General features: G+C 51.1%; 5 protein-coding genes across 5 annotated transcripts; 2 read left to right on the top strand and 3 right to left on the bottom strand.

The window, feature by feature from the left end:
• Positions 1 to 495: 495 nt before the first annotated feature.
• Positions 496 to 2528, bottom strand: CCOS01_03568 (major facilitator superfamily transporter; the record flags this gene model as incomplete). The annotated part of the gene is made up of 10 exons (XM_060451754.1): positions 496 to 891; positions 946 to 1056; positions 1111 to 1294; positions 1347 to 1716; positions 1773 to 1921; positions 1985 to 2045; positions 2096 to 2192; positions 2246 to 2256; positions 2323 to 2400; positions 2456 to 2528. 10 exons carry the CDS (start codon positions 2526 to 2528, stop codon positions 496 to 498), a joined length of 1530 nt encoding a protein of 509 aa, XP_060318019.1.
• Positions 2529 to 3517: 989 nt separating this feature from the next.
• On the top strand, positions 3518 to 4856 carry CCOS01_03567 (2OG-Fe(II)oxygenase superfamily protein; the record flags this gene model as incomplete). The annotated part of the gene is made up of 5 exons (XM_060451753.1): positions 3518 to 3593; positions 3662 to 3958; positions 4018 to 4094; positions 4146 to 4514; positions 4578 to 4856. 5 exons carry the CDS (start codon positions 3518 to 3520, stop codon positions 4854 to 4856), a joined length of 1098 nt encoding a protein of 365 aa, XP_060318018.1.
• A 688-nt stretch (positions 4857 to 5544) lies between these two features.
• Positions 5545 to 7138, top strand: CCOS01_03566 (uncharacterized protein; the record flags this gene model as incomplete). Its single annotated transcript, XM_060451752.1, has 2 exons — positions 5545 to 6684; positions 6965 to 7138. 2 exons carry the CDS (start codon positions 5545 to 5547, stop codon positions 7136 to 7138), a joined length of 1314 nt encoding a protein of 437 aa, XP_060318017.1.
• Positions 7139 to 8020: 882 nt separating this feature from the next.
• On the bottom strand, positions 8021 to 9831 carry CCOS01_03565 (uncharacterized protein; the record flags this gene model as incomplete). The annotated part of the gene is made up of 4 exons (XM_060451751.1): positions 8021 to 8830; positions 8891 to 9107; positions 9160 to 9651; positions 9719 to 9831. The coding sequence occupies 4 exons, from the start codon at positions 9829 to 9831 to the stop codon at positions 8021 to 8023; spliced, it is 1632 nt and encodes a 543-aa protein (XP_060318016.1).
• Positions 9832 to 10707: 876 nt separating this feature from the next.
• CCOS01_03564 (uncharacterized protein) lies at positions 10708 to 11148 on the bottom strand (the record flags this gene model as incomplete). The annotated part of the gene is made up of 1 exon (XM_060451750.1): positions 10708 to 11148. The coding sequence occupies one exon, from the start codon at positions 11146 to 11148 to the stop codon at positions 10708 to 10710; it is 441 nt and encodes a 146-aa protein (XP_060318015.1).
• Positions 11149 to 13105: the final 1957 nt, after the last annotated feature.

Here is a 13105-nt window from a genome sequence, read left to right as displayed (position 1 = left end):
CCGACTCTCAACAAACAATTCAATTCAATGGCTTTATTTAAGCATACTGAAGGATGGATTTTTTGTGTCGCATAAATGCACTTGTGCAACGAGACGCCAATTCCTTCGCTTGTCACTGATACAAAGAAGACTGAACAGCTCACCTGTTCATCTAGGGCTTCCGTCAGCTACATCCTCGGGTTCACTCATTTTCTCCTCTCGTCATAGTAAACATGGCTGTGACAGCTTTTATTATATCCAGAATGCCGCCTTTCGCTGGCTAGAAATCTTGGCTTCAGAGCACTGATCTGTTCTTAAAAATTCACTAGAATTTCAATTGTTAAATAGATCCATCCTGTGTAACTCTGTCCTGCAGGTTTATCTTTTTCTCGCGAGTCCATGTTACCCTTGTCTGCAGAAATCAGTACACCGAAGACTAGAGTCATCCGGTAAATCCTCTGCCGCTGAGATATGCATCTACTAGCCATTGCACGCTCTTATTACCTCCAAAGTCTTTCAGGTTTTCTGGCTGATAGGCTGAGTGGCCACAATCTCTTCCCCTTTGCCTGTATACTGGGTACCCGGGCTATCTCCGTCAGGCCTGTCGGAATCAGATCCAATGACCGAGGAGCCTTCCGCGCCAGCTCCTTCGGTCGCAAGCCTCATCTCCAGGTCAGGATGCTTGTGCTTCCATCTCTTCATGTACCATGTGCCGAACATGAGAAAAGCCCACATTGCGACTTCGAATACTGTAGCTGCGGGATATCCGTGGGGATAGCGCGGGGCTTCGACGGTTGGGAAGGTGAATAGAGGGATCCAAATCTGTCCACAGAATCCGAGGGTCATCATCGAAGAGATGATGAGACCTCTTTCACCATAATTCTCTTTGAGCGTGGAGTTCAACCATGAATACTAAAACGCTTCTGTTAGATGAGGAAGTCGATCATGGCATACAGGATGACATACCAAGATCGGAGATGCCATTCCAGAGAAACCTCCGAAATAGAAGGCAAGGAATTTGAGGATGTCAGGAACATTCCATATAGACAGGACTATGCAAGAGAAGAGCACAAATGACTACGAGTAATCAGCGCTGATCGTCGTGTCAATGTTGATAAGATGGATTCGTACCGCCTGGAAAGACCAAAGGCCCCTCAAACTCAAACAACCTGCTAACGTAGTTCCTAGCCAAGAAGACAATGCCCGCAGAAGGTCGATGAAAGTCGGCAAAATATTCACCAATTCAACCGAGTATCCAGCAGCCTTTAGCCACAAAGCCATGTAGCCTGTCCAGTAGTGCGCTTGGCACAAGAAGCTGTAATGTGTCAGAGAAACAGTCGGTCCGAAGGAGGTTCCGGGGCACGAACATGTAACAAGGAACGCAAATCCACCACATTGGTCTGGAGAGCGTATACTTGAACGTCTTCCATGTAATGCCCTCCTGCTCGACTGTTGGCATCCGCTTGACGGCCAGGGCATGCTCCTCCGCGGAGAAATACCATCTCTTGGGTGAAGTGGGAAGACCAGGCCAAAACGCAAAACCCAAGAAGGATATGGGTAGGGTGATAATACCCTGAACAATGAAGAGCCATCGCCAACCTGCACGCCCGAAAACGCCGTTGAGGTTTCGATACGCCGCGGCCTGCAAGTAGCCGGAGAACATGGAGCCTAGAGAGTTCCCCATGAACCATACTCCAGCTCGCTTGAAGAGCTCTTCGTTCTTGAACCAACTGCCCACTACTTTTGGTCAGTACTTCGGCGAGGAGACATTGGGTTTCAACAAGCATCCTTACGAATTAGATGAGTGCCACCGAACGATGAAGCTTCGAGGAACCCTGTAATAGCGCGAAGGATGTACAGATGCCAGCTGTGCTTGATAGTGGACTGAGAAAAAGCGATCACTGCCCAGATGATCTGCAGGGAAGGTAACAAGAAAGGTGCACTGCATAATCTCGATCAGCAACTTGCTAAATCGCCTGAAAAAGCATCTAATTTTTAGACTTACATCTTTGCCTTCGTCTGTAGAGTCATGAGCGGGATTTGGCCAATGACGTATGCGGTGTTGTCTGAAAAAGTCAGTTGAGCATGTAACATGAGTGTCTGAACATTTGCTTACAAGCGACGACATAGTAGTTCAACTCGTTGCCGTGAGAATCAAGATCCTCACGCATGCCTGATACATATGCGTTGGTGACATTTTGCTGCCCAAGGAACTACTGCCGGTCAGCTCATAACTCTGGGAGCTGTGAGTAAAAGATTCCCTTACTCTGCAAAAGACTAAGAGTAGTAAAGGTAACAATTAGTTTGGTTTGCCTTCGATCAAATGAAGAGACCTTGACTTACAAGACAAACTTCCAAAGACCAGAATCGCAAGATCGAGTTTTCGCAAAAGCTTTCGCTCTTCTGCAGGATAGTGTGAGGCTGTTCAATGACCGTGAGTGACTTCCTTGTGAAAGATAAACGGTCGAATACTTACGGTACCAGTCAAATACTGACAATATCACCGCCCCTATCTTGTTGCCCTTCACTTTTTGACCGAAAGACCCCATCTTCAGCTGGTTCTGCCGGATTTCCGTCTGCGATGCACGTGCAAGAGTCAGAATCGGCACTGCGCTGTCGGCAGTGGTTTACATATAATGTCACCGGAGCAAGGAGGATTCCTCGTCCCCCTGTCTACGTCCCTTTCGCCTTCTTGGTCTTATGTCGAGCCTTCACTTAATGCTTGCCACCCCCAAGACGTGCTTCTGCTATGAACACCCAACCACCGCGGCGTCTTGTCTGCGATAAGCTCAACTCCCAGTCTCTCATGCAACATAACACCCGCCGAGACCCGACTACGTACATCGCACAAGAGCCTCGCCCACTATTCGCCATAGTGGCAGGAATGACGAGTGTCCATGCTTACCGGGGAAAGATGCGGGATAGCGGGTAAAGTACCTTAAACAAGGACCAATAATCTCCGATGCGGCAACGAGATCGTGAGTCTGGACAAACCCTCACCCACCACTTCCGCCGAACTCGGTGGTTTGCCGAACGTCCAAGACCGGAGAAATACTACCGGGTGGGATACCTAGACTGACTTGAACCCGTTTCCTGCGGCGCAGACGTCGGTTTGGCGGCGGGAAAAGCCCGACGACGTGTGACGGGGGTGGAGATTGCGCCATCCGTTATCAGATGATGACATGCGGCGATCTCGCATCTCCAAGTGCCTCGACCAAGTAGGTTTATTGTGTTGCTTGGTAAGTGCCGCGGGGTAAAATGCGAGTGTGACACCATGGAGAAAGATGAAACCAAATCAACTTGCTATTATTGGTCTCTTGATGGTTGAGGATTTGGTGGGGGTTAAGTCCTGCGGAGACGTCGCCGTGGCGTGTTGGCTCGACTAATACAGGCAGCGAGATCCGGCGTGAAGCCGTCCGTATTCGCAGTCAAGGTTCATAGTTAAAATGGCGAGCTTGGAACCCGGCCTCTGGATGTATTGGAGAAAACCTAGACCAACCAGCCTCTGAAGAAAAGATACCCCGCCTCACCGCCCAAAATGCCGTCTGCTGTGTCCGAATTGTACCAATACACCCACGTCCCAGAGACGGAGGAGAACCTTGATTGGGCTGACCGTAAGTCTTGGCTCACCATGCTTTCACGCAAGACTGTGCAGGACTTCCAAGCTGACAGGCACGCGAAGTTCCCACCATTGACCTTGCAAAGTATGGGACACCAGAGGGCAACAAGGAACTTGCCGAGACCTTGATCGAGGCCATTCGGACCAAGGGATTCTTCTATGTGATCAACTATGGCATCTCGCAAGAGGCGGTCGACGCACAATTTGCTCTTGGCCAGAAATTTTACGAGCTACCGTTGGACGAGAAACTCAAGTATGAGCCGGATTTGGATTCTGGAGACTACAATGGGTACCGTCCCGCTGGTAGGCGGTTTTTGAGCGGTGGCCTCAAGGATAAGACCGAAGTATGGAACATGGCCAGTGAGTGTTTCTTCAATTTGCTTCGAATCGAGGAAGCATTGCTGACAGATGCAATCCAGCTCGCGCTGGACACATCACACAACCTTTGCCCAAGCTTTTGGAGGATCGCAAGGAAGAGATTGAGGGATTCGCAAAGGTACTATACTTTTGATCGTACGTAGGATAACGTGATTAACGCCAGACTTAGAACCTCCATGATAAGGTGCTGGATCCCCTGAACCACCTCATCGCTCTGGCTTTGGAGCTGCCCGAGGACTTCTTTACACGCGTACACAAGTGGGAGACTCACGATGAGTCTCACCTGCGCTATATGAAGTATTCCAAGTTCACTCCGGAAGAGATCAAGCAACTCGATGATGGCCTATGGTCCCGTGGCCACACGGATCTGGGGACGATCACCCTGCTTTTTCGTCAACCCGTTGCCGCCCTGCAAATCAGGGATCATGAGACCGGCGACTGGAAATGGGCTAAGCCGCTTGATGGCAGTCTTACTGTCAACACTTGCGATGCCCTGAGCTTCTTGACGGGTGGTTACGTCAAGTCCACGGTTCACCGAGTGAGTGAAACTTCATCCCTACAATATGGCTTACACTCTACGGTGGTCTAATCCGGAAACCAGGTATCTGTGCCGCCTAAGGACCAGCGCCATGTCGACCGCCTGGGTTTGTTGTACTTTGCGCGTCCTCAGAACGACCTCGTACTGAAGACGATTGACTCGCCAGTGTTGAAGCGCGAAGGCTTTACTCAGAATGAGTTCGAGGCTGGCGGCCATCCGGTTCCGACTATGGGAGAATTTACTACCCTCAAGCAGACTTGGCAACAAAGGAAGGGGGTCAGCTACCAGAACTCAGAAGGACAGGAGATCCTCCCGGGATTCAAGGGTCAATACTTCAAGTAGGACGGACGGGCTGTCCTAGCCGCCACATTTCTTGGAAACTCAAGTTTTGAACAAATGTGTCTGAATGGAAAGAGAATTCACGATCGTGGCGGTCACAAAACGGGCGCGCTATGTATTGTGGTGGTCACTACAAAGGTGTTTTTTGGTAAATCATCACCCACTTAATCATGTACTACACAGACTGGTCAAGGAATGCTTGAATTCAATCCACCTAGTTATCTAGATACGATGTCAGCTGCTATTCGAACCTGTCTCATTACCAGTATTGCTCGCAAGTATCTTCGGCTGCCCGTTCGATCCAATCGAAAGAGCGATTCCCCTCTTGCGTAATTCCTTTGACTTTAGTTTCTTTACACCACTAGTAGATGTTCAGTCAGATGGACTGGCAGGGTCCGAAGAAGAACAAAGCAAATATGCTACCGCCGGCTTCTGTGCCACACAAACATGGGCCTTTCACGAGTGAACAATTATGCCCCATCACACCTGCATCAAGTCTCGACGGGGTACACGATTGCGTATCAAGTGTTGTATTAAATTCTCTCAATTTCTTCTCACGAGGGATTCCGTCAGCCTTTCCACTCTAAACCTTGGTCTCATCGCCCAACATCCTCCAATATAACTGAAGTCAACAGCCAAAGTAAAAGCAATACGATCTATTTGACGTCTTCAACAATTCTCAACTCTCATCATGTCTTCTATGCCTTCTTCACCACCTTTCGATTGGAGCTCAGAGATTTCGAGCGGAGAAAACTCCAGATCCCAACCACCTGGAGGTGGCGCCAGCTTGCATGTTGGCGCAGCGGATGTCCCTCTCATTCCTGGTCACGTTACTGGCCACGACCCTGGTCACATCGCTAGTTACATCACTGAGCCCTTTGAAACCTCGAATGAAGACCTCCACCGATTTGATAACGATCTCGACTTTAAAGGCACTCATGGAGGAACGGCTTTGCTATATTTCACCCAGCACAGAAGGCCCCAACTTGGATTTATCAAGAGCCTCATCAAAGACGGGGCCTCGCCCACAAAACCATGCCCCCAGAAGTGCTGCACACCGCTTATCAATGTTATCCAAAGAGCAGACCTCAGTAGAGAAGAAGACAAGAAAGCTATCAGGTATCTCGCTCGCAAAGACATAGCCAACGTCAATTCAGACGAATCTCGATACGGTTCGGCCTTGAACAAGGCATGTTACGACGGCAATTTGGCAATGGTCAGATTCCTTACTCGGGAGTGCGGCGCAAGCCCAAGTTTTTTCTCAGAAGGTTTGTTCGGCAGTGCCTTGCAGGCCGCATGCCTATCCAAGGCGGATAAGGACGTCATATGCGGCATGATACAACATCTCGTACGAGAAGCCAGAGCAGATATCAATGCACAATGCGGATTCTTTGGCACGGCGGTTAACATAGCTTGCCTGCTAAAATCTAACGAACCTTGGTCGCTTATCTTAGACGTGTCTAAAGGTCACTCGAATATCCCTGATCCGATGGGCCGTTTGCCAATTCACTTCGCAGCCGTCTTCTCATACCACAGATACGAGCGCATTTCCCAGCAGCCTCGATTGAGGTTCTTGCCTTTGGATTCCAAAGACAAGACCGGTCGCACTGTTCTACACTGGGCAGCTCAAAGCGGAGATGTTAAGACCGTCAGCGATATTCTCACATCTGACAAAATCAAGCTTGATATCGACCAACCCGATAATGATGGCTGGACGGCGTTATGCTGGGCTGCTCGAGGTCTGACATCAGGAGCAGAACTCGATGAAAAGTCTTCTCAGGGTCAAACAGATATTATTAAATACCTTCTCGAGCGCGGCGCCGATAACACGGTATCGGTTCCGGGAGATGGACTTCAGAGCTGGACTCCGTTGCAAATCGCTATTTTCCACAACAGTGGAGAAAATGTTATTGGACCTTTAGCCAGATCGGCGTCAGCGAAGGAAACATCAAAATTATTCACGGAATCATCTTCTCTACGGACGGGCCATGTACACAACAAACCAGCTTGCATTTGTTGTCGATCGGTATGTTGTTTCCTGAGTCTTGCACTATGAGCTGTCTAACCTGGATGCCGAATTGGATTCCTTACTAATGCCTTACATCACATAGCCCATCATCGGCACAGCATGGTCCTGTCAGGTTTGTATGGACTTCAAGCTTTGTTTCAAATGTTATTTCAGTCGCGAAAAAATTCATCCTGGACCGCATCATGATTTCAAGAAGAGCGATTCTGTGTTCGGCAAAGACCTCAAGAAGGAAGTCTTGAAGACATGGATGAAGTGATGAAGCCATTTCAACTCACACCTATAAGCGACAAAGATGAGTCTTGATCTCTTGGAGTGACAGATAGAGAACAAGACCATTGTCAAGTAGCAGAACTTAGAGATACTAGAACTTACTCATGAGATTCTTGCTTCGCAAAGTCTGAGCCAAAACTTTAATTGCCATGGACTGAATGAATAAGACTTAGATATAATGACGGGGGAGGCTGGAGCCCCCGGACGGATAGCGGCCTGGTTATATGCCTTGCTCTGAGGGAAGGTCTTGCCAGGGGATGAGAGATGGCAAGGCCTTGGCAAGCAAACCTGAACCCCTGTCCCGAAATAGAGAGACGTAGTAATTCAATCACCTACGGTACTATGTACAGAACCCTTCCAGCATCAGCCGCACGTCTTCGGAGCAGCCAATGAGTATCCGGGTTAGCTCGTCTATCTCTAGCGTCCAAAAAGTCCAACGTTCCCCCCCTCATCTCCACCAAAACACCAAGCTTTCGTCAAAAATGACTCGAAAGCGCAACGCTAAGGATGGACTTAGTCGGCTATCCTTTCCTCTTCTCAAACTCGCGGGGACTCTAGGTGAATTTAGAAAATTGACGATTCGTCCGAGCCCCGGGCCCTATGCTGACATTGTCAATCACCGAGACACTCCTCTAGTCGTAGTGATTACTCATGACTTATAGAATTGTCTTGGCACGTAAGCTTTCGGCGTTGACTATCCTCATCTGGCAAAGTATGAACACGGTGATATGGGAAATTTATTGCAATAGTGTTCGTCATTCATTAACAGGTTATCTAAATCTAAAAGGTATCGCGCACCGAAATCCCAAACGAAACGCCAAAGGTATCCAACGAAAAGATCAACAGCCAATTTTCCCTGTCAAACACTTCAGCGCGCTACCTGGCCGCCAAGACCGCTCTTGCAAATGACCGTTCCAGTTGTGGGCTGCTTGATCTTGTTACTATTGAAGTTCCAGAGACCTTTGCCACCGGAGGTCATGGCGAGGCCGGTGGTAGTCCCGTCCTTGTTGGTGTAGCTCAGCTTCATCGCGACCGCGGTATCGTCGGTGCTGTTGGACTGGCAGCCGACGGTGAGCGTGCCGCTTTGCGATGAGACCCAATTGTAGGTGGGCATCGTCACGACATCCTTGTACTTGACGGCCGCCGCCGAGCTGCTGGCAGCGGTGACAGGGGTGGTGCTTGTGCCGGTACCAGTACCTGTTCCAGTGCCAGTGCCAGTGGTAGGGGTGGTAGCGGGAGGACACTTGGAGTTGTCGTACAGGGTAGCACCAGTCTGAGGGAAGGGGTTCAGTGGGCCCCAGAGGTTGCCCTCGGCATCACGACCCAGCCCCTTAGTCAAGAAGGCGTAGCTGCGGAAGTCATGCGGGCTGGGAGGGCGACCGGGGACGGAGTCTTCGGGCTGGATCCATTCCGAGACAGGCATGACATATTGGCCGGCCATAACACCGTTCTTGGTCTTCACGGTGCCGGTGCCGGCGACGACGCGGTACTCGCGGGCGTAGTTGTCGTTTTGGGTCGCCTTGATGCGGTACTCAAACTTGTTGCGGACCTCGGTGCTGGGCACGCTCACACCCGCGATCTCACGATCGACGGCCTCGCCAGTGCACGGGTCGTACTCAATGGCGTAGATCTTGATGGGGTTGACATTTGCGGCAGAGTCAGATGTATAGCCGACGAACTGTGTTGTGTTAGCTACACGGGCATTCCATGATGCGGAAACAGCGGCATGGTAACTGACTCTGGTCTGTGCGATTTCCTGGTTGACTGTGTCGGCGGTCCAAACACCAATGTTGGCATCCTCCATGCGGATGTACGTCGGAGCGCCCGAGGTGGTAATCTGGACGTTGCTCACGACAAGGTTGTAGACGATGATCTCGCTACCGGACTGAACACCAGAGTACTCAACGAAATCGCCAGCTACAATAGGAGCCATGACCAGGGCATCAGGCGCTTTGCTGAAAAAGAATTGTTAGAAAGTTTCGGACAAAAGTGAGCTTCGAGACTTACAAAAGTCCTTGTTTGACGCCAGGGGTAACATCTGGTCTGTTGGACTGAGGGCAGAGAGCATCGGTGGCGCTACGCGGAACGCACATGGGAAAGCCAGAGAAAGAGCTGATGCTTGGATTGGCGTCGTCTGCAGTGAAGAAAGGCTGGGAAGTGTATCCGACGGAGTAGATAGCGTTAGGGTCGTTGATGCGGATGGTGCTTCCGTCCGTCAACTTGATCCGGCCATCAGTGTTCACGCTATCAACGAAACCAGAGGCACCATTCAGAAGCGATTGGGCGATTGAGACCTGAGCAGCAATGGGAACCCCGTTGACGACATTGCCTGTGACCTCGCAGTTGTAACCAGTGTAGCCGCCACTGCTGCCCACAAATTCCTTGAAAGGGATGAAGGCCGCTGGGAATGTGACTTGAAGATTCTTTGGCACAGTAATGGCGTGGCCATTGCACCTGAAGGTGCCGCCGGTGTTGAATTCTGTTGTGCTGGCAGAAGCACTGCAGTTTCCATGTCAGTCTGAAGTTCACCAAATACTGTCATATGACTGGAGGGACGTATGCTTACCCTTCGAACGCTCCGTTAATGTCGAAGGGATAGTCTGCAACCTGTGCTTGTACAGATGTGAAAGAGACCGAAGCACTCAAGGCCGCGTAGAAGATCGACTTTGCCGAATACATGATGAAGATGTGTCTGAGTCGGCTAGACCAGTTTGCCAGATATCAGACTGTGAGAGATGAGAGTGGTGGATAACTTCATTCTGATCGAGATATCGCGATGAAGCCCGGCACTTATGAACTATTTCTGAAAAGTCGGCCGAGATCGTGTCTCCCCGCAGTATTCTCCATACTCTCAAGACCCGAGATAGATTCGCGGGGACCGTGAGGCTTGGCAGCTAAAACACGAAAGGTCTAGAACGTGGCTTCGTACCGAACTAGCACGCGAGTGGTGACTCTTTTGAAAACCCCATGAGGCTAGACGAGCTGATCCGAAACGAGAGGATAAATCCAGAATAGACGGATGGTGCGGAAGCCACTTGTGCATGTGGCAATGCACATACATGCACGAGCTATGATGAATATGCAGTATGCAAGAAAGACTAGGATCGCGAACCCCGACGAGGCCGGCGAGGCCACGATTCTGCAGACTGGCCTGGCCGTATGCCGGTCCATGCACGAGGAACTAGAGATACGACTTCAGGTCAGTAGTCCTATGCAGATCTCCACAAATCTTACACCGAGTTGTGCGGAGATGAGGATTCCGGTTGGATGGTCATGATTTCTTGGCCGGACGGCTGGATAGCTGGTAGATCACAGGATGGGGAGATGAGGGTCTGCAGAAGCTGAGGCTGCCACTCGACAGGGAAACGCCACGAGAAAACCGTCTACCGCCACCAGACAGTTTTTCCTTCGACGGCGAATAATAACTGTGACAACCTTCAGCCAGTTAAGGGTCTTGGCATGGGAGGTTGGTGGGCAGCCGTTCAACAGTAAGGTCCAAACGACAAAGACTCAGTAAAGAAGTCGAGAGCGCGTCGCGTGCGTATCCTTTGACAATCATCCGAACAGGCTTTTTTCGTCGTATACGGTACGCAACGTCTGGCGTGAAACAAGAAACGTTGGGGGCTTCGAGACATGGTCATCGGCTTGGGCTTGAGGATGCGGCTTCGAAGAGGACAAGGACAAGGACAAGGAACCGCTCGTGTGGCCTCTTTGTTCACGACCCGGCAGTCTGGGTAGCTGGAGTCCTGATCCCACGACTGCCGGGTGGATGATTCGCTGGCAAGTCGATAGGGTGTGGCAGCCTGGGGTATACGAGCACAAAGCGCCGAAGGACACGGCCAGAGAATGTGGTGTAGTTAAGTTTACTCGGAGGTTTTCGACGTTTAGCGGCGGCGATGGGAAACGGAGGTGGACAACGAGCGCCTGACTAAGGTGGACCCTGAAGCCCCGATCACGAGAGCTTGGCCAATCAAACTCGAGATAATTAAGCTTCATCTTGGTCCGGGCTGAAGCGCTAATAAGGTTTAGCGACGGTAGCGGCTTGGCACTAAATTATGGGGCTCCAGGAACCGAAAACTTGGGGAAGGTGTCGCCCGGGTTTACTGACTGCTGCCTTTCTTTCGACTTTCCCACCCACCCAGCCTTCTTCCCTCCTCCTCCGAGTGCCTTTCTTTCTCACCTCATCGCCAATTCCGGCGAATTCAACGCTTTGTCCCACCTCTCATCTTTTCCATTTCCGGCCGAAACATGGACACTGCCTCCACGTATCCTCCAGTTTACCCCTGAGATCAGACTACTAGACCTTCAAAGTCCAGACGATGTGCATTGTCCGAACTTCAACGATCCATCCGATATCGATGCGAAGCTTCTTCTCTGCGCAGAAGTCGGACGAAAAGCTCGCCGAGAAGACATGTCGTCGAATCATGGCCGCATCATCGAAGGAATAAGCATTCTGCAGCATCCATCAGCTGCGTCAATGTGGCGTACGATAGTCTTGTCAAGTTGTCGGCCTGGCCACGCTCTCCAGTCCCAGTAACAGCGCACCCTCCGGCTTCCACACCGCATCACGTGCCACAAGACTGCGTCTGGCTCTCTCAACCAGCCTTCGAAAACCTCTTGTTGAGGTCGGCTGCTGACACCGTATGCTAAGCATTGTCAGCCTAATGACACCAACGAGAAAGTTCTGCCTGTCATAGATGACATGAGGTTGGCATGAACCAGGGTGTACCCCTCCATCATCGGATGGGAAGGATGCCCAGTCGGGAACCGATCAGAGCCGGCTCAAGCGTCGATAAAGACCGACTTTAGGCCTGTGTGTGTGTGGAGGCCCGCAGCGTTCGTTCGCACAGAATGCCTGCTTCGAGCTGTTCAGCTCTCATGTTCTTGCAGCTGGACCAGATACGATGCACACTTCCACAACTCCGAAGCCATTGGTCCGGGGCAGCATCCCTGCTCCCGTGCTCTGGGGAACGCAGAGTCCGATTTGTCAATGATCCCATCCACCTCCAACTCGACAGACTACCGACCCAGTACCCTGGAACCTCTTGCATATCAGCTCCGAGTCGCTTCTTCCTCTACTGTCCATTGAATACACATCAGCTCTTAGGCATCCTGCGCCAACCGGTACTGGCGCTCGAGCCGGTACCGTGATCCCAGAATAGCCTCGCTGGGCCATTTTTGGTGCTCGCTCAGTGGCTCGTTTCAACTGAGGAGGCTCGCGCTATTGATATCTTGCATTGTCGAAGGTTCTGGGGCTGAAATTGCCACACCAGATTCAAGAACAAGGGATCTAGACTGACTGAACAGCCGCACTAGCTCTATCTTTATGGCCTCGACACCTGGTGTCAACTCCCAGCCTTCTCATGCCGTCTTGACCAGCGTCAGGTAAACCTCCCGCGCCGGCTGACAAACGCTTTTCTTACATTTTCATGCATCAAATGGTGCGCTACGCGAGAGTGGCGCTCGTCTTGACGGCCTACCCACTGACCCAACCACAAAAAGCAATCCGACGTTGAGGACTTGGATCTGGATGGCCGTAGCTGCCGCCCGTTGACTTCTTTATCCGTATCTTCGATCCACGAGTTTGCAGATGGGGTCACCCTCGAGGAACCAAACGGATCGTACGTACTAGAGACTAGCTCGACCATCCCGTGGCTGCTGCTTCTGCTGAACCAAGATCCTGGGTTGCCGATGGCCTGGACCCCCCTCGGCATACTCGGACAAGAGTGTTGCATCTACCGCGTGTTTCTAGACTGGCCTTCTTTCTTCACCGTCCAGACATCTGCCCTTGGAGTGTATGCATGGACAACGACTTGCCCCACTGACGCCGAACGATGCGATCCATGTTGAAGGACCGTAAGTCGGCCATTGAGCTTTACAGTACGCCCTCGTCAGCCCACTCATCCCAAGGATATTGCTCGCCTTAGAGAGCAGCTCAGACTAGCGATGCTCT

This window comes from Colletotrichum costaricense (genome assembly GCF_030867565.1).
Source record: "Colletotrichum costaricense strain IMI 309622 chromosome Unknown Scaffold_3.1, whole genome shotgun sequence".
Lineage (NCBI taxonomy): Eukaryota > Fungi > Ascomycota > Sordariomycetes > Glomerellales > Glomerellaceae > Colletotrichum > Colletotrichum costaricense.
The sequence above is the reverse complement of the archived record's forward strand: the minus strand, read 5'-3'. Positions and strand labels throughout refer to the sequence as shown.